Raw genomic sequence first — 18,698 nt, forward strand, 5'->3', positions numbered from 1 at the left:
AGCCGCGTGGCCTAGTGGAAAGAGGTTGGGGCTGGGACGCAGAGGACCTGGATTCTCATCCCGGCTCCGCCGTGGGTTTGCTGTGTGACCTTCTTAAGTCATTTCCCTTCTCTGGACCTTAGTTCCTCAGTTGTAAAATGGGGGTTCGTACCTGTCCTCCCTCCCCTACTTAGACTGTGAGTCCCATCTGGGACGAGGACCGTATCTGCCCTGATCAAGTTGTATTTACCCCAGTACTTAAAACAGTATTTGTCACATAGTAAGCCTTTAACAGATACCATATTATGGAGAAACAGTGTGGCCTAATGGAAAGAACGCGGGCCTGGGAGTCAGAAGACCTGGGTTCTAAACCCATCTCCGCCACTTGTCCGCTGTGGGGCCTTGGTCGAATGACTTCACTTCTCTGCGCTTCAGTTACCTCATCTGTCAAAAGGAGATTAATATGGGGAGGCCCATGTGGGACAGGGGCTGTGTCCGGTCTGATGAGATTGTATCTACCTGGGCACTTAGTATAGTGCCTGGCGTATAGTAAGTGCTTAGCAAATACCACGAAAAAAAATCATCCTCCTCAGTGGTATTTATTGAACGCTTTGAGCCAGAGCACTGTACTGAGTGCTTGGGAGAATACAATACGACAGAATTAGTATGATAACGACGAGGGCGAAGACGCTGGTAAAGAGAGGAGTATTCGTTGTGGGCGGGGACCGTGTCTGTTACATCGTCGCGGCGTACTCTCCCAAGTGCACCCAGTAAGCGCTCAATAAAAACGAGCGATTGATTGATGACTGACAGCTGTAGTGATGGTGATGAGGGGGATGGGTGCCAACCGGCTCTCCGTACCTCCATCTCGTCTATCTCGCCACCGACCCTTTGCCCGTATCTTCCCTCAGGCCTGGAACGCCTCCTCCCTATCCGACAGTCCACCGTTTTCCTCATCTTCCACACCCTCCTGAAAAATCACCTCTCCTCCAGGAGACCGCCCCAGCCCGAGCCCCCTTTTCCCGCTAGCGACGCCCTCCCCCTGCATCTCCGCACTTGGCCGTGCCCCCCCCCCCGGTTAAGCCTTTTGCTACTCACCCCAGCCTCGCAGCATTTATGTCCGTATCCTGATCCTCTTTTGCCATCTGCCTCTCCCTGTAGACTATAAGGCCCCTGTGGGCAGAGATTTCACCTACCGACTCTACTGTGTTATCTTTTCCCAAGCACTTAGTAGGGGGTCCTGCTTACAGTAAGCCCTCAGTAAATAGGGTGGATGGATGGATGGATGGATGGATGGATGGATGGATGGACGGACGGACGGATGAGTTGGGCTTTCGGACTGTCTCTGAAATCACCTCCAACCTCACACCCACCGACCCATACCTTCCCCCTCATTCCAAGCTCATCTCCAAGGCCTTTTTGCCCAGAACCTCATTCCAGCTCCAGCGGGGTCAGGGGTGAGGCCGACACTGTGCCGAAACCAGGGTTGCACACCCCCTCCCCCCCGGCCAAGCCGCCTCTCCATTAACCCTCGGCAGGACTGAGGAGTGGAAGCTGCTCACTCCTCTCTCTCTTGCTGTTTGCGGAGCACTGTACCGAGTGCTCAGCAAGTAATTACTAGGAGTCTTCGGAAGGCTGTTCTTGAAGCAGGTGCCTCCTCCAGCCTCACTCCCGTCCAGTGAAATGAGAAAACCTCAACACCCCCCAAAACAAATGGAAACCCAAGCAAACTAAAACAGGGCTAAAACGGGGTTCTCCTAACTAGCCCGGGGGCCATCTGTGGCTTGGCATCAGTTTCCTGGTGCCCTTCTTTCCCTACCCAACCGCCCCCTCCCCCCCCACAACGTTGGGGGGTTTCCAGCGCTCCTCATTCCAGACATTTCCAGCCGGAGGGATCGTGGGTGGCGATGGCGTGGTCAGTATTCAACAGAAGCGAGGTAAAACAGAGGAGAGGAGAATCGAGACATGATCTTCCTCAGGCCATCACCGGACTGGAAAATTGCCGGCGAATAGGCAAGCCAGTTCGTTTGCCGTGAGGCAGATCGTGGGCAAATGATAGGCAAGAGCTCCCGAGAGAAAGGCACTCTCAGAAGAGAAAGGTGTAGTCTAGGTAATCCACTTCTAATTGCGTAGCAAATTAAACCAAAGTGGTATTTGGAAGGTCAGATGACTCGACTTAGCCTATTTTGGACACATAATCAGGAAGACTGATTCTCTGGAGAAGACACTAATGCTAGGAAAAGTCCAGGGAAAACGTGGAAGACGCAGACCAACGGCTAGACGGACGGAGACCGTAACGGCGATAACGGAAGAACCGTTAGAAAGGATGCGGGTCATGGCGGAGGACGGGACGTTCTGGAGAAAGTATAGCCAGGGAGTCGCTGTGAATCGGAAACGACGCGACGGCACTTAATGATCTTAATTTCTGAAGCGCTTACTGTGTGTCAAACACCGTTCTAAGTGCTGGTGAATTACCGTTCTAAGTGCAAGTGAATTAGGTTGGACACAGTCCCTGTCCCGCGTGGGGCTCACAGTCTAAGTAGGAGGGAGAACAGGAGAACCGAGGCATGGAGAAGTTAAGTGATTTAGCCGAGGTCACGCAGCAAACATTTGGCAGAGGCGGGAATAGAACCCAGGTCCTCCGACTCCCAGGCCCGTGCTCTTTCCACTAGGCCGCTCTGCTTCTCCACGATTGATCGATCGATTGAACTGTGAGCCTCCTCAGGGCCAGAGACTGTGCCGACCTCTACCCCGGGTCCTCTCTCCCAGTGGTTAGCACGGTGCTCGGCACACAGCAGACGCTTAATGATCAACCAACGGTATTTGTCGAGCGCTCTCTGTGTGCCGAGCACCGTGGTGAGCGCTTGAGAATTCGATATCGCGGAATCGGTAGACACCTTCCCCGCCCACAGGGAGCTTACAGTCTAGAGGGGGAGACGGACATTAAAATAAATTACAGCTACGGACACAAGGGCTGTGGGGCTGAGGGTGGCGTGCCTAAAGGGAGCGGATCCGAGAGCGAGGTTGACACAGAAGGGAGGGGGAAGAGGGCAGGAGGGCTTAGTCAGGGAAGGCCTCTTGGAGGAGATGGGCCTTCAGTGAGGCTTCGAACGGGGGGAAGAGTCATTGTCTGTCAGCTACGAGGAGGGAGGGCCTTCCGGGTCGGAGGCGAGGCGTGGGCGAGAGGTCGGTGGCGAGATCGAGGTCCATTGAGCGGGTTGGCATTAGAGGGGCAGAGTGTGCGGGCTGGGTCGTAGTAGGAGAGTAGTGAGGTGAGGTGGGCGGGTGGGGCGTGGGGCAAATCTCAGAGCCCAGGGCTCTGAAAACGAGGTTTCTCCCCGGCCTCCAGCAGGAGGAGTCGGGGCAGGCGGGCGCCCGCGAAGCCGGACCGGTTTCCCCGCTGACGATTCCTTCTCCTCCCGTTGGAGACGGCTGGCTACGGCAGCGAGACTCGCGGGAAGCTTGCCAGGAGCCCAGGGCTGGATTTCCGAGGCCCCGCTATGTCTAAGCCGGCTTGGATTCTTTCGGAGTTGCGAAGAAATGCCCCCGGGTTGGCTTGACCTCCCGCCGGTGGAGCAGAAAGTAAGACCGGGCGCAAAAGCCCACCGTTCAAAGACCCGACGGCGACCGACGAGGCCCGTTACGGGCCTCCGGCGGGGGGAAGGCAGCTGGGGCTCGTCTTTCAGGCCTCCCCGCCGCCCGTGCCCTGCCACCTCGCCCGGCGCATGCCGGAACCCCCCGAGACCTCATTACGTCCTCCCCCTTCTCCGGCGCCCCTCCCTCTCCCCCTCCCCAGAGCCTGCCCGGCCTCTGGGCCCGGCTGGCTTGGATTTCCTGGCTCCGGTTCCGTCGGGGGCCCGTCGGGAGCGGCACACAAGAGAAACGCTTAAGCTTCGGAGACTGGCAGAAAGCTCGGTGAATGAAGACGGCCAACATAATGGGGGCGGGGGGCTGGTGGTGGTGGTGGTGAGGGGAAGGACAAAAGGGAAAGTTGGCCACCGGCTCTGCTGTTATGGTTCCAACCTCCAGCGCAGCTGTTTCCCCCCACCGCCCCTCCCGGCCCGTGCCGGCGTCTAGCAAAACACCCCGACCGAGCAGGCCGGCGTCGCGGCGGTGGGGAACCGACTGACCCCCTCGACCCTTCCGGGAAGAGGGCGTCCTACCCGGTCCAGAGCCCCGCGGAACCTGCCCGTTCCCACCGAGGAGGTCCCGCTGGCCCCGGCCTCTTCTGCTCGGCCCGGCGCTCTCCCGGCTCTCCCGGTCGCTCTGGCCGGAAATCAAGTCCCATAAGGAACACCTGCCTTCCCCCGCTGGTCCCGAGGCACAATGCGCCACATGCCGCTTGGCCGGGGGCGAGGGGGCAGGAGAAAAGAGTCCCCGTTAGAGAAAAGTCCCGCCGTTATGAAGAAGCAAACAGACTGCTGCTTGTTGCGGGAAAATCTCTTTTTCTGGCTCCCCGGTTGGGCCCTGGCGTGAATGGCCTTGGTAGGTCCCAAGCGGCGGGAATCGGCGCCCCGCTCCTCCTCCCCGCCGCAACCTCTCTCCCGTTGCCAAAACCTTCTTCGCTGTGAAGGGCAGGTGGCGGGCGGGCAGCGGGAGGAGGAGGAACCCCTAGGACTTCTCAGTTTGCGGAAGAGGAGGCTATCTGGGGGAGAGGAGGGCCGAGCGGAGACCCAAAGCCTCCCTCCCGTGCTGTGGGGCTTCAGGGACTTGTAGAGGGTCAGCGGTGCGACCCGCCCCGCCCCTGCGGGTGTGTGGGCGCGGGTGGCGGGGGACGTGAAAGGTAGCCGACCGAGATGCTGAAATGGGGTCCGGAAACCGTGAGGAAGAGCGCGTTGTCATTTCACGCCTCAAGGGAAATAGCAGAAGGGATCGGGGCAGGGGAAATCAAGGAGAAGGAGGCAGGTCTATGATGACCTCTTGTGGGTGCGTGTCCACTGAACCCTCTCGCCCCCACTACCCTCCTGACAGCCCTCAGGAGAGACCCCAGTGAGAATGACTCCGTCTCCTTCAAGACGGTCACGGGGGGCTAGCACCCAGACACTGGGGCTTTGAGGAGTTTTTGGTATTAACTGCTTATTGTGTTCCAGGCACCGTACTGAGCACTGGAGTGGATACAAGCTAATCAGTCTGTTGGGGTTTTTTTTTAAAAAATGGTATTTGTTAAGCGCTTACTATGCGCCAGGCCCTGTCCTAAGCACTGGGATAGGTTCAAGCGAATCAGGTTGGACACAGTCCATGTCCCACGTGGGGCCGACGGTCTTTATCCCCATTTTACCGATGAGGTAACTGAGGCCCGGTGAAGTGAAGCCACTCGGGCAAGGTCACCCGGCAGAGAAGTGGCCAGGTCCCCCGCCTCCCAGCCCCGAGCTCTATCCACTAGACCGCGCCGCTTCCCCGACGCTGGCTGAAAAACAGGGCGTCGAGAGGCCTTTGGATCTCGGTGGCCCCCTGCCAGCTCTGCCGGAGACCCCCAGTCCCGTCCTCCGGCGGTCTGAGATGTAAATGCGGACCCCCGCGGGACAGCCGTCCGTTTCCTCTAGCGGGGACACTTGTCATTAGGGAGAGGAGAAGAAGAGTGGGCGGAACCCGGGGCTGTTTTTCTTTCGCTTCCCCACCGCCCCCCCCGGCCCCCTCTGGAAGGAGCCCACGCTCCCTGACGGCCCCGCGATTCACTTGTGCCGATGAAGGCGGCTTGACAGCTGCATAAATCAGCGCGGCCAGATACCACTAATAGATTGCCGCCCCGGGGTCCGCGTCGGACCACCCAAGCTCAGTTCCCGGGGGCGACCCCCGCCGTAGGCCTGCTTGCGGATCCAGAGATGCAAATGGCCCTTAACCCTTTTGCGGCTCCCACCCCTCGCATCGTCCGCCTTCTCGTCGGGCGGGTCGCCGGCGGGCGGGACTCTCCGCCGCCCCCGAGGGAGGAGACGGACGGGTCCCCGGGAGACAGGCCGGCCCACGAGGCCGGGGTCGGACGCTGTCCGGAGGCCCGGCCTGGCGGTGGAGGGGGTGGGAGGAGAGGGGCCGGGGAAAGGGAAAAACAAAATCCCTCTCCGATCAGGTGCACGGCTCCCTCTCGGCGGTCAGGAGGCAGGGAGTGAGTGTGGACGACCGGTGGCCACCCGGCTCTCACTTGCCCTCTCCCTCCCGCGTCCCCTTGGTGTTCACTTGGTATTCAACCCACCTTAAGTCCCACAGCGCTTGCGTCTGTACTCGTTCACTCAGTCGTATTTGTTGAGCGCTCACTGTGTTCAGAGCACTCTACTGAGCGCTTGGGAGAGTACGGTATAACAACAGACACATTCCCTGCCCACAGTGAGCTCACGGTCCGCAGCCATAATTTATTTATTTCTACCGATGTCCGTCTCCCACTCTAGACTGTAAGCTCCTTGCGGGCAGGGGACGCGTCTACCAACTCTGTTATAGCGCTCGCTCTCAAGCGCTTAGTCCTGTGCTCTGCGTTCAATAACTACGATCGATCGATCGATTGGGCGACTGCAACCGGAGAGGGTTATATTGTTCCCTCGTCTGTCGGCATCTGCTCAGGGGTGTGAGCCCGAGGCGGGAAAGGCGCCTACTTTATTGAAGACCCATCTCCTCCAAGAGGCCTTACGGGCCGAAGCCCTTATTTCCTCTTCTCCCACTCCCATCTCCGTTACTCTTGCACTTAGATTAGCGCCCTATATTCATCTCTACCTCAGTCCCACACCACTTATAATAATAATCTTTATTATTATTCCTTGTTAAGCGTTTACTCCGTGCCGGGCACTGTACTAAGCGTTGGGGTGGATACAAGCAAATGGGGTCGGTCACAGTCCCACTTGGAGCTCAACAGTCTCAGTCCCCATTTCCAGACGAGGAAACGGAGGCCCAGAGAAGTGAAGCGACTTGCCCAAGGTCTCCCAGCAGACAAGTGACGGAGCCGGGATTAGAACCCACGACCTTCTGACTCCCGGGCCCGGGCTCTATCCGCTACGCCGTGCTGCTTGGGACCTGCTCTGCCACCTGTCTCTGTGGGATCTCGGGCAAGTCATTTTACTTCTCTGGGCCTCAGTTACCTCATCTGTGAAATGGGGATCGAGACCGTGAGCCCCATGCGGGACAGGGACTGTGACCAACTTGACTATCTTGTATCCACCCTAGTGCTTAGTACAGTGCCTGGCACATAGTGAGCATACAACAGATACCATAAAAAAATGAAAGGACACACCGTGCAATAGGTCATATCCATTTTATTCATTCAGTCTTATTTATTGAGCACTTACTGTGTGCAATACACTGTACTAAACCCTTGGGAGAGTACGATATAACAATAAGCAGACCCATTCCCTGCCCACAACCAGCCTAGAGTCTACAGTCTACACTCTTTTAGTGTCTGTAAAATAATGAGAGATGGTATTTGTTAAGCGCTTACTACGCGTCAGGCACCTATACAAGCAAAGCGAGTTGGACACGGTCCCTGTCCCGTGTGGGGCTCAGCCTCAATCCCCCTTTTACAGATGAGGTCACTGAGGCGCAGAGAAATGAAGTGACCTGTCCAAGGTCACACAGCAGACGAAGCGGCGGATCCGGAATTCGAACCCAGGAGCAGCAGGTTGTGTGCTCACCATCTCGTCCCTTTCTCGTCTGGTCCCTGTCTCTCTGTCTCTGAAACTCCCTTGCCGGGAGGCAGGCGGCACTGTGCACTCCGATGTGTGCGTGTGCGCTTGGGCACGTCTCCACAGCCCAAAGCTCTCGCTTCCGGTCCGAAGAGGCGTCGGCCGTCCGTCCCTCAGGAGGCTGCCCTGGAGGAGCTCGGCATTTTGGGGAGAGATTTCCTCCCGATGAGAGAGAAGCATATTGTTATCGTTAGTTAGATGGTTCTGGCCAGTGGAATGGGTGACTCACCCCGGAGCGGGTGGGCCTCGAGGGCTGGGCCGCCCCCTGACCCCGGGGGCCGGGGGAATTTACATCCAAATCCAAATGAGGGGCTACGTCACCTCGCCCTGAGTCACCCCGGCCGAGGTGAATGGTTGCTGTTCTGCAGAGGAGGAGAGATCTGCGGAGCCAGAAGGACCTGGGTTCTCATCCCGGCTCTTCCAGTTGCCCGCTGTGTGACCTCGGGTAAGTCGCTTGACTTCTCTTAGAGCAGCAGCGTGGCCTAGTGGCTTGGGAGTCAGAGGACGTGGGTTCTAATCCTGACTCCGCCACTTGTCCGCCGTGTGACCTCGGGCAATCACTTCACTTCTCTGGGCCTCCCTCCCGACCGCCACCCCAGCCCAGCTCGGGCTTGGAACTGGTTTGGGACCTTGGGCAAGTCACTTGACTTTGTCAGGCCTCAATTTCCTCATCTGTAAAATGGAGATTCAGTACCTCAGACTGTGAGCCCCCTGTGGGACAGGGTCTGTGTCCTACCTGATGATCTTGTATCTACTCCAGTGCTCAGTATAGTGCTTGGTACATAGTAAGCACTTAACAAATTATCAGTATTATTATTAAGTGCCGTCGCGTCGTTTCCGATTCATAGCGACTCCATGGATATGCTTTCTCCGGAACGTCCCGTCCTCCGCCGTGATCCGCAACCATTCTAACGGTTCTTCCGTTATCGTCGTTACGGTCTATGTCCGTCTAGCCGTTGGTCTGCCTCTTCCACGTTTTCCCTGGGCTTTTCCCAGCATCGGCATCTTCTCCAGAGAATCAGTCCTCCTGATTGTGTCCAAAATATACTCATCTAAGTCGAGTCATTTGGCCTTCCAAAGACCACTTTGGTTTAACTTGCTCTAAAATCCGTGTTTGTCTTTCTGGCAGTGCGTGGTATTCGCAAAAGCCTTCTCCAACACCGCATTTCAAAAGAATCGATGTTCTTTCTATCCTGTTTTTTCACTGTCCTGCTTTCGGATCCGTACTTTCTCACTGGAAATACTTAGAGTCGACATTTTGTAAATTTTTGGCAATCGTTACATTTCATGACTTTTTCCAGGTTCTTCATAGCTAGCCTTCCTAAAGTTAATCTTTGGCGTATTTCTTGGCTACTATTTCCTTTATTATTGATTACCGATCCCAGGAGAGAAAAAACTCAACTAATACCACTGTCATTCAGTTAAAATGGGCTCTCATTCTTCTTTTCAAGTCAGTCAAAATATTTCAGAGGTTGAAGGGAAGGGAGGTATGCTTAATGTTCCGAGCGTTATCTTTCCCATTCTCTTGAGCAACGGGGCACCTTGTGCTAACGGGCTAGAGCTAACGGATTAGAGCTAAAATCTCTCCTGCTCCTCTCCAAGCTCGCTCTCCTTCTCCGCCCTCTTCGACTCTCCTTACATTCCCTGCCGTAATTCAAGATGAAATCTCTCGCCTCCTCTCTAAATCTCCCCGCCTTCAACCTGTGCTTCTGACCCCATCCCTTCGTACCTTTAGAAAACACTCTCCCCACTCCCTTCTTCCTTCCTTGACTGCCATCTTCTACCGTTCACTTTCTGTCCCGACTGCTTTCAAACATGGCCGTGTCTCCCCTGGTTTTCCCTCGACCCCCACGGCTCCCTCCAGTTATCGCCCCCTCTCCCTCCTACCACTGCTCTCCAAACTTCTCGAGACAGTTGTTTACACCTGCTGTCTCCACTTTCTATCCTCCAATTCTCTCCTAGATCCCTTCCAATCTGCCTTCCGCCCCCTTCTCTCCACGGAAACGGCCCTCTCTAAGGTAACCAGTGACCTTCTTCTCGCCAGATCTGACGGCCTCCTCTCCATCCTAATCCTCCTAGACCTCTCAGCCGCCTTCGACACCGTAGACCGCCCCCTTCTCCTTGAAAAGTTATCCAACCTTGGATTGACTGACACTGTCCTCTCCTGGTTCTCCTCCTATCTCTCCGACGGCTCCTTCTCGGTCTCTTTTGCGGGCTCCTCTTCTGCCTGCCACCTTCTGACGAGGCTCAGCTCTAGGTCCCCTTCTGTTCTCCCTCTCCGCCCGCTGCCTCGGAGAACTCATTCGCTCCCCTGGCTTCAACTACCACCTCTATGCAGATGATTCCCGAATCTCCCTCTCCAGCCCCGATCTCTCTCCTTCCCTGCAATCTCGCATTTCCTTCTGAGTTCAAGACATATCTACTCGGATGTCCCACCGACACCTCAAATTAAGCGTGTCCAGAGCTGAACTCCTTTTCTTCCCACCCAAACCCCGTCCTCCCGACGTTTTTCCCATCGCTGTAGACAATACAGCTATCCTCCCTACCTCACAAGCCCGTAACCTTGGCGTTGTCCTCGACTCATCTCTCTCATTCCACCCACATATTCAGTCTGTCACCGGATCCTGTCCGTTGTACCTTCCCGACACGGCTAAAGTCCGCCCTTTCCTCTCCGGCCAAACTCCTACCCTGCTGATCCGAACACGGATCCTGTCCCGCCTTGACTACTGCATCTGCCTCCCCGCTGACCTCCCGGCCTCCTTTCCCCACTCCAACCCATACTTCACGCTGCTGCAGGAATCATTTCTCAACAGAAACGTTGAGTTCATGTCTCCCCACTCCTCAAGAACCTCCAGTGGCTGCCCGTCCGCCTCCGCATCCAACGGCTTTAAAGCGCTCAATCAGCTCGCCGCACTAATCTCCTACTCCAGCCCAGCCCGCCCGCTCCGCTCCTCTAGCACCGGCTTGCTCACTGTGCTCCGATCTCGTCTCTCTCGCCGCCGACCCCTTTTCCACGTCCTCCCCCTGGCCTGGAACTTCCTCCTCCTCCATATGCACCCGGCCACCGCTCTCTCCTCCTTCAAACCATTACTAAGATCACATCTCCTCCAAGAGGCCTTCCCCAATTAAGCCCTCTTTCCTCCAACTTGCTCTCCCTTCCGCATCCTCTATGCACCTCAGTCGGTGACCTCTGGACACCTGATATTCTCCCCACCTCCAACCCCACGGCACTTCTGTACATATCTTTATATATTATAAATTATTTATTCATATTAAAGTCTGTTTCCCTCTCTAGACTGTAAGCTCATAATGGGCAGGGAATGCGTCTGCTAATTCTGTCATATTTGTACTCTCCCAAGCATTTGGTACGGTGCTCTACGCGTCATAAATGCTCGAGAAATACGATTGATTGATTGGGCTCTGCCGTTGCCTAGGCTACGTGGATCTGCCATTATCTACCGCTAAATTGAAATGGACTTTCGTTATTCTTTTCGAGGTCAGCCAAAATTTTTCGAAGGTCGCCTGCTGTGTGGCCTCGGTCAAGTCATTTCACTTCTCTGGGCCTTAATTACCTCATCAGTAGAATGGGGATTAAGACTGTGAGCCCCATGTGGGACATGGACTGTGTCCAACCTATCTTGCATCTACCCTAGTGCTTAGTACAGTGCCTGGCACATAGTAAGCGTTTAAGAAATACAATTAAAAAGAAAAGGACTCACTGTAGAATAGGCATACCCATTTTACTCTTTTAATGTCTGACTTCCAGCTCTTAGAACAGTGCTCCAGCGTTTAGAACAGTGCTCGGCACATAGTAAGCGCTTAACAAATGCCATCATCATCATCACTCCCTTCCCAACTTTCAAGTAATGATGGTGACGATAATTCTGGTACTTGTTAAGTTCTTGCTCCATGTCAGGCAGTGTAGATACAAGCTAATCAGGTTGGGCTCATTCCACGTCCCCCGTGGGGCTCACAGTCTCCACGTCCATTTTGCAGATGGGGGAACTGAGGCCCAGAGAAGTGAAGTGACTAGCCCGGGGTCACACGGCCGACCAGCGGCAGAGCTGGGATCTGAACCTATGGGATTCTGACTCCCAGACCGCGGGCTCTTTCCACCAGGCCACGTTGCTTCCGCCCCTCTGATGCGGCTCATGTCCCCTCTCTTAGGCCTCGGGGTCCCGGAAGGATCAGAGCGGAAAGAACCCCGGGCCGGGAGTCGGAAGACCCCGGTTCGAATTCCAGCTCTGCCGCTAATTGGCCCCGTGACCTCTGGCAGATCGCCTACCCTCTCTGGGCCTCGGTTTCCTCTTCTGGACAACGGGAGTGCTAATCCCTGCCTCGTCCTACTTCTCGGGGATGTTGGGAGGATAAAATGACATCACTGATGTGACAACTCTCCGGGGGGAAGAGGGAAGGGGCGGATGCCCTCTGAATTCAGGGTTCTGTCATTCCTGCCTCTTTGAACTTTAGGTTTGGGGTGCAGGCTCAACGAGTGGATTTCTTTTCATCTCTCCCTCCGCTACTTATGCCGGGCCGATTAGCGGGACCTCAGCTTACGGGAACCCCGGTCTCTCGTGTTCTGTTGGGAGGCCTGCAGATGGTTGGAGACGAATGAGAGAGCCAGAGCGCGCGGGTGGTTTGGGCCTCAGAAGAATCCGTGTGCCATTTGGGCCTCGCGGACGTCCTGTCATCCCCATCTCAGAGCGCCTCGTCTCCCCCGCGCCGCCCCTCCCCGACACACGGATCATCTCCAAGCTCTGGCTCTCTCTCGCCTGCCTTAGCCTGCTGCTCTCAGGGCGGAGGTCTGCCAGATTCGATGGCCAAGTTCCGCAACCTTGTGCGGCCCCACCCTCCCGACGGTTTAAAGGCCGACGGGGGGCGGGAGGGATGGCCGGCAGCCCTGGAGTTTCTCACCATTCTCCACGGCTTTCAGGAACCGGAGCGAACTCGCCTCATCAGCAAATTTCCCGGCCCCTTCCCTCCTTCGAATCGGCCCGTCTCGACCTCCGCCTCCTCGTCCCCCGGGCCGAGGTCCTGGAGAATTGGAGAAGCGGCGCAGCGTGGCTCAGTGGAAAGAGCCCGGGCTTGGGAGTCAGAGGTCATGGGTTCAAATCCTGGCTCTGCCACTTATCAGTTGTGTGACTGTGGGCGAGTCACTTCACTTCTCTGTGCCTCAGTGACCTCATCTGTAAAATGGGGATTAAGACTGTGAGCCCCACGTGGGACAACCTGATGACCCTGTATCTATCTACCCCAGCGCTTAGAACAGTGCTCTGCACATAGTGAGCGCTTAACAAATACCAACATTATTATTATTATTATTAGTGGAAAGCGCCCGGGCTTGGGAGTCAGAGGACACGGGTTCTAATCCCGGCTCCGCCCCTCGTCTGCCGTGTGACCTTGGGCAAGCCACTTAATTTCTCTGTGCCTCAGATACCTCATCCGGAAAATGAGGATTAGGACCGTGAGCCCCACGTGGGACAACCCGATGACCTTGTATCTACCCCGGCGCTTAGAACAGTGTTCGGCACATAGTAAGCACGTACCCGATACCATCATCATTGATTATTATTATTAGTATGATTAATAATCGGGGTGGAGCTTGACAGCTTTCCAGGAAATGGAGTTTGGACCGGCCTTTTAGAAGAAAATCCCCTCAGCATCTTCCCACCACCGGACCCTTCTCGTATACTAAACCCTTCAACCATCGCTAGCCCTTAAGTACTTAACTCTACCCATCCTCGGGATGCGGGCAGATTGGACGTTCAGTCGTTTCTTTTCCTGGTAAATGTTTTTATGTCTCCCTGCTCAAGCTCCGGGGGGACGGATAATGGGTCTCTTCTTTGGTTTGGTCTTCCCAAGCGTTCAGTACGGCGCAGCACGCCTACTGGGCGCTCAGTCCATGCTGCTACTCCAAGAACAGTGCCCAGCGCTTAGAAGAGTGCTTGGCACAGAGTAAGCGCTTAACAGTTACCATCCTGATTGTTCTTCTACTAGTATTACAACTCCTCCTGCTCCTACTAAATTATGGGAAGCAGCACGGCTTAGTGGAAAGAGCACGGCCTCGGGAGTCGGGGGACGTGGGTTCGAATCCCGGCCCCGCCGCCTGTCTGCTGGGCGACTCACTTAGCTTCTCTGTGCCTCATCTGGAAAACGGGGATGAAGACGGTTGTGGCGGGCCCACAACAAGCTGCCTTATTAGTGACTGTTTGCGATCCCGCGAACGACAAGAAGGAAGAGACCGGCCAAGGCACTGATGGGCTCTACCTGAGGACGGGTGATCGCAGGCCCGTGGGGACGGAGCATGGAGGGAGACGGGGCCTTCTCTCCCCGTCCTACCCGGTACCGGGGCTGGGCCGATCCCTGACAGCCACGTAGAGCCACAGCTGCGACGCCTCAGGCAGGTAAAAGGCGCTCGTTTTGAATCGCGAGGAGCCACGCAAAAGGACACCCAGCACTGAAGCGGAAGCAAGCATCGAGAGCCGGAGAAGCAGAAGGAGAACAGCCCTTGGAAGCGGAAAGGAGAGGCATCGGCAGGAGGGGCTCCCTTGACCGGCAGGCGGATATCGCACCCTTGGCGGAGTGGAGTGACAGTGTGGATGTTGCGCGTTGATAAACCTAAGTAAAATAACTTTCCATGGCAACCTCGGTCGTCCGAGGTGTGGTTTGATTTTAGTACGTGTCACCGAGGCTTCCCCGGTCCAGGAAGGTCCTGGTCGGTGCGAACCGGGGGCTCGCGGTCGTCGCGAGCCCCATCCGACCTGAATGCTCGGTATCCGACCCAGCGCTTAGAACGATGCTTGTCCCATAGTAAGCACTTAACAAATACCAAAATTATTATTATTGTTATAAGTGCTTGTTCTCCACGGCACTTATGTGCCTATGGAGAAAGCAGCGTGGCTTAGTGGCAAGAGCCCTGGCTTGGCAGTCAGAGGTCGTGGGTTCTAATCCCGGCTCCGCCATTTGTCAGCTGTGTCACTTGGGGCAGGTCACTTCACTTCTCTGGGTTCTCCGGCCTCGGTTGCCTCATCTGTAAAATGGGGATTAAGACCGTGAGCCCCACATGGGACGGGGACTGTGTCCAACCCGATTTGCTTGTATCCACCCCAGCGCCTAGTACAGTGCCTGGCAACATAGTAAGTGCTTAACAAAATATCATCATCATTATTATTATGAGAAGCAGCGTGGCTTAGTGAAAGGAGCACGGGCTTGGGAGTCGGAGGTCACGGGTTCTAATCCCGGCTCCTCCACTCGTCAGCTGTGTGACTTTTGGGCAAGTCTCTTCACTTCTCTCAGTTACCTCATCTGTCAAATGGGGATTGAGACTGAGAGCCCCACGTGAGACAACCTGATTACCTTGTATCTACCCCAGAGCTTAGAACAGTGCTTGGCACATAGTAAGTGCTTAACAGATACCATGATTATCATCACTATTATTGATGGCGACAGTTGGAAGCGAGTTGAACCCTCTCTGTTCCTTTCCCCCCCTTCCTCCAACCTCCTGCAACAGTCTGGAACGTCGTAATCCACTTTGGTGGGAAAATTCTAGGGAGCAGCAGGAAATCTCCCAAAGGATAACAAGCAACCCGCTCGGGTCATAGATATATATAATCGTCCAACTTCCTGTTATGTCCTTGTTCTTCCTCTGGCTCTCCCTCTCCATTCATTGTTTTAGTCTGGCCGTCTCCCTCATCAGTTGGTAAGCTGCTTGAGAGTGTGGGTCTGATTTCAGTGGAGTTTTTCCAAGCGCTTACTACAGTGCCCAGAACGCAAGCGGTGCTCGGTGAAGACCGTCGTTAGCTTTGAGTTCCGCAAAAGCAGCGTTGCCTAGGGGAAAGAGCCCGGGCCTGGGAGTTAGAGGACTTGGGTTCATATCCCGGCTCCGCCACTCGTCTCGGAACAAGTCACTTGACTTCTCTGGGCTCAGTTCCCTCATCTGTAAATTGGGGAATAAGGCTGTGAGCCCCATGTGGGACAGGGACCGTGTCCAACCTGATGATCTTGTTTCTCAGCGCGTTGTACGGTGCCTGGCATATGGTAAACGCTTAGCAAATACCATTTGAAAAAGAAAAAGCAGCCAAACTCAGATGGTCAATGAGACTCTAACCAGACTTGCTAATTCATACTTCCTTTCCCCGAATAGACAGCCAACCCAGTCAGGAGAATCCGTGTTCCGCAAGGGAGGTGTTGGCCCAAAGTAGGCCCTGTCCTAAGCTCCACAATCCTCTTCCCCGAGGAACTGTTCTCAATTTAGGCCAACGGAAGACGTCGGTTGGAACTTCAAAAGACGCACATGGTTTGGATTTGGAGTCGTGAAGTTGCTCCCCGGGTGAACGTCCGGTCCGCAGGTAGAGGCAGCCGGAATCTTGCCGCCGGTCACTGGCTCGAACTCCCGGAGGCCCGCGGGTAGGCGGGTTTGGAATCCCCTTTTCCCGTCAGCCCGGCGAAGTTCGCTTTCACCGCCCCCGCCGCGAAAGAGCACCGGGACGCCCACCGGAAAGGCTCAGGGAAGCCTCTGGGTCCTCCCGGCTCTCACGGTTTTCGTCAAGCGCATCCACCCCGGCCGTTTTCGCAGTGAGCTCTGACAGGTCGACTTAACCCGTCCTCGGCACGGAACGGAGGCCGGCTCCGCTTCCGGTCTCCTCGAGCTGCTGAAAGGTTCGCTCGTGCAGCCTCGTCCGGGGGCTGGAAAGTCGAAATGCCGGGGCCCCGCCTCCCCCGTCCCCAGGTTCCCTCAGAAACCCACCTGCTTCCGCTTGGCCATCCTCTCAGATGGCTAGAGCCCACGTGGGCCCGGAATCAGATTTAAGAAAGAGACGCGCCAGCGAGGCCTCTCGGAGATGAGCTCGAGGTATTCTTTTCCTCCGAAGAAAACGATGAATGACAGCCCAAGATCCCACTTCCTTTCCACTTGTGGTTAATCCTCGGTTTAGCCGGCCTCCATTGTTGTGGGGAAAGTTTACTTAGCCTCTGGAAGAAGAAACTTCTCTGTACCGTGATCCCCACCTGCTTCATTCAGCAGGCCTGAGAGAGAGAGCCCAAGTCAGAGAGAGCTAGAGAGAGAGGGAGATGAGGAGAGAGAGAGGGAGAGAGACAACTAGAAGGAATGAAAGTCAGAGAGAGTGAGAGTCAGAGAGAGCCGGCTACCGAAAGGGAAAGAGAAGGCGACTACTAGAGAGAATGGAAGAGGGATAGAGCTGGAGGGAGAGAGCTAGCGAGAGAGGGAGAGAAAGCAAGAGTGATTTAGAGAGTAAAGAGGGCTAGAGAGGGAGAGAGAAAGAGAAAGAAAGTGGGAGGCTAGAGAGAGAGGGAGAGAGAGCTAGAGAGCGGCCTAGTGAGTGGCTTTGGGGAGAGCCTGACGGGGGAAGGATGAGAAAGAATTTCCCATTTCCGATCCTACCTCGCCTTTCCTCCCGGTGCCTGGATGCGGCTTCTCCGCCCGCAGAGGGAACCTTGGGCAAACAGAGACAGTTTCCGGCCACCGTAGAAGAGGCCTCGGCTTAAGGACGTTGCCGCTCAGTGTGGTCGCAAGCGGCTGGGGGAGGCCTAGCTGAAAATGGTTGTGGCGATGGGAGCCCTTCCCTCCACCCCACTGGAGCGTGAGCTAAATAACAACGGTGGTATTTGCTAAGCGCTTTCTATGTGCCAAGCAGTGTTCCAAGCGCTGGGGGAGATACGAGGTAGTCAGGTTGTCCCTCGTGGGGCTCACGGTCTTAATTCCCATTTTCCAGATGAGGTAACTGAGGCACAGAGAAGTTAAGTGACTGGCCCAAAGTCACCCAGTCGACAAGCGGCGGAGCCGGGATTAGAACCCACGACCTCTGACTCCCAAGCCCGGGCTCTTGCCACTAAGCCACGCAAACAATCCCCTTGCTCCGTCGCCCTCTTTCTTGGACCTTTTTCTTCTTCCCTTCTCAGCAGGCTTGTCCTCTTTGGTGCTTTCCCTGGATTCCCATTGAGAGCCCTCAGCCGTTCTGGTCGGATGTTTGCCGGAAAGAAAAAGCACCCAGACTTCCCTCAAACACGGCGGGGCCATCGCGGAAGAGACCAGGAGGTGGGGGATCCCGGAGCGGGGAGAGGGACCACGGTCCAAGCGAGTGCAAGGGGGAAGCAGTGTGGTCTAGTGGGTAGATCCCGGGCCTGGGAGTCAGAAGGACTTGGGTTCTAATCCCGGCTCCGCCTCTTGTGTGCTGTGTCACCTTGGGCAAGTCGCTTACCTGGAGTCAGAGGACGTGGGTTCTGATCCCAGCTCTGCCGTATATCTGCTGGGTGACCTTGGGCAAGTCACTTCACCTCTCAGTTACCTCATCAGCAAAATGGGGATTAGAGCTGTGAGCCCCATTCATTCGTTCAATCGTATTCAGTGAGCGCTTACTATGTGCAGAGCACTGGACTAAGCTCTTGGAATGTACAAATCGGTACCAGATAGAGACAGTCCCTGCCCTTTGAAGGGCTTACAGTCTAATCGGGACTGTGGGACACGTGGGACAGGGACTGTGTCCAACCCGATTGCCTTGTATCTACTCCAGCGCTTAGAACAGCGCTTGGCACATAGTAAGCGCTTAAATACCATAATAATAATGACAATTATTATTATTATTATTTTTCGCTGGGCCTCAGTTACCTCAGCTATAAATTGGGGATGAAGACTGGGAGCCCCACGTGGGACAGGGACTGTGTCCAACTTGATTAGCTCGATTCAATATTCATATTCATATTCAATAGTATTTATTGAGCGCTTACTATGTGCAGAGCACTGTACTAAGCGCTTGGGATGAACAAGTCGGCAACAGATAGAGACAGTCCCTGCCGTTTGACGGGCTTACAGTCTAATCGGGGGAGACGGACAGACAAGAACAATGGCACTAAACAGCGTCAAGGGGAAGAACATCTCGTAAAAACAATGGCAACTAAATAGAATCGAGGCGATGTACAATTCATTAACAAAATAAATAGGGTAACGAAAATATATACAGTTGAGGTGCTTAGAACTGTGCGTGACACGTAGTACGTGCTTAACCATCTCATTATTATAATACCATTAGAAAAAAAAAACGG

The 18,698-nt window shown here is 55.2% G+C and overlaps 1 protein-coding gene across 1 annotated transcript in view; it reads right to left on the reverse strand.

Moving 5' to 3' along the window:
* The window catches only part of TUT7 (terminal uridylyl transferase 7), a 159,936-nt gene extending 143,532 nt beyond the window's left edge, over window positions 1–16,404 (reverse strand). The window contains exon 1 of the mRNA XM_029054669.2: window positions 16,387–16,404. Within this exon, the coding sequence (XP_028910502.1) occupies window positions 16,387–16,404 (18 nt within the window). The remainder of the gene's footprint in view (window positions 1–16,386) is intronic.
* Window positions 16,405–18,698: the final 2,294 nt, after the last annotated feature.

Source organism: Ornithorhynchus anatinus, chromosome X5 (assembly GCF_004115215.2).
Source record: "Ornithorhynchus anatinus isolate Pmale09 chromosome X5, mOrnAna1.pri.v4, whole genome shotgun sequence".
In the NCBI taxonomy this organism is placed as follows: Eukaryota; Metazoa; Chordata; class Mammalia; order Monotremata; family Ornithorhynchidae; genus Ornithorhynchus; species Ornithorhynchus anatinus.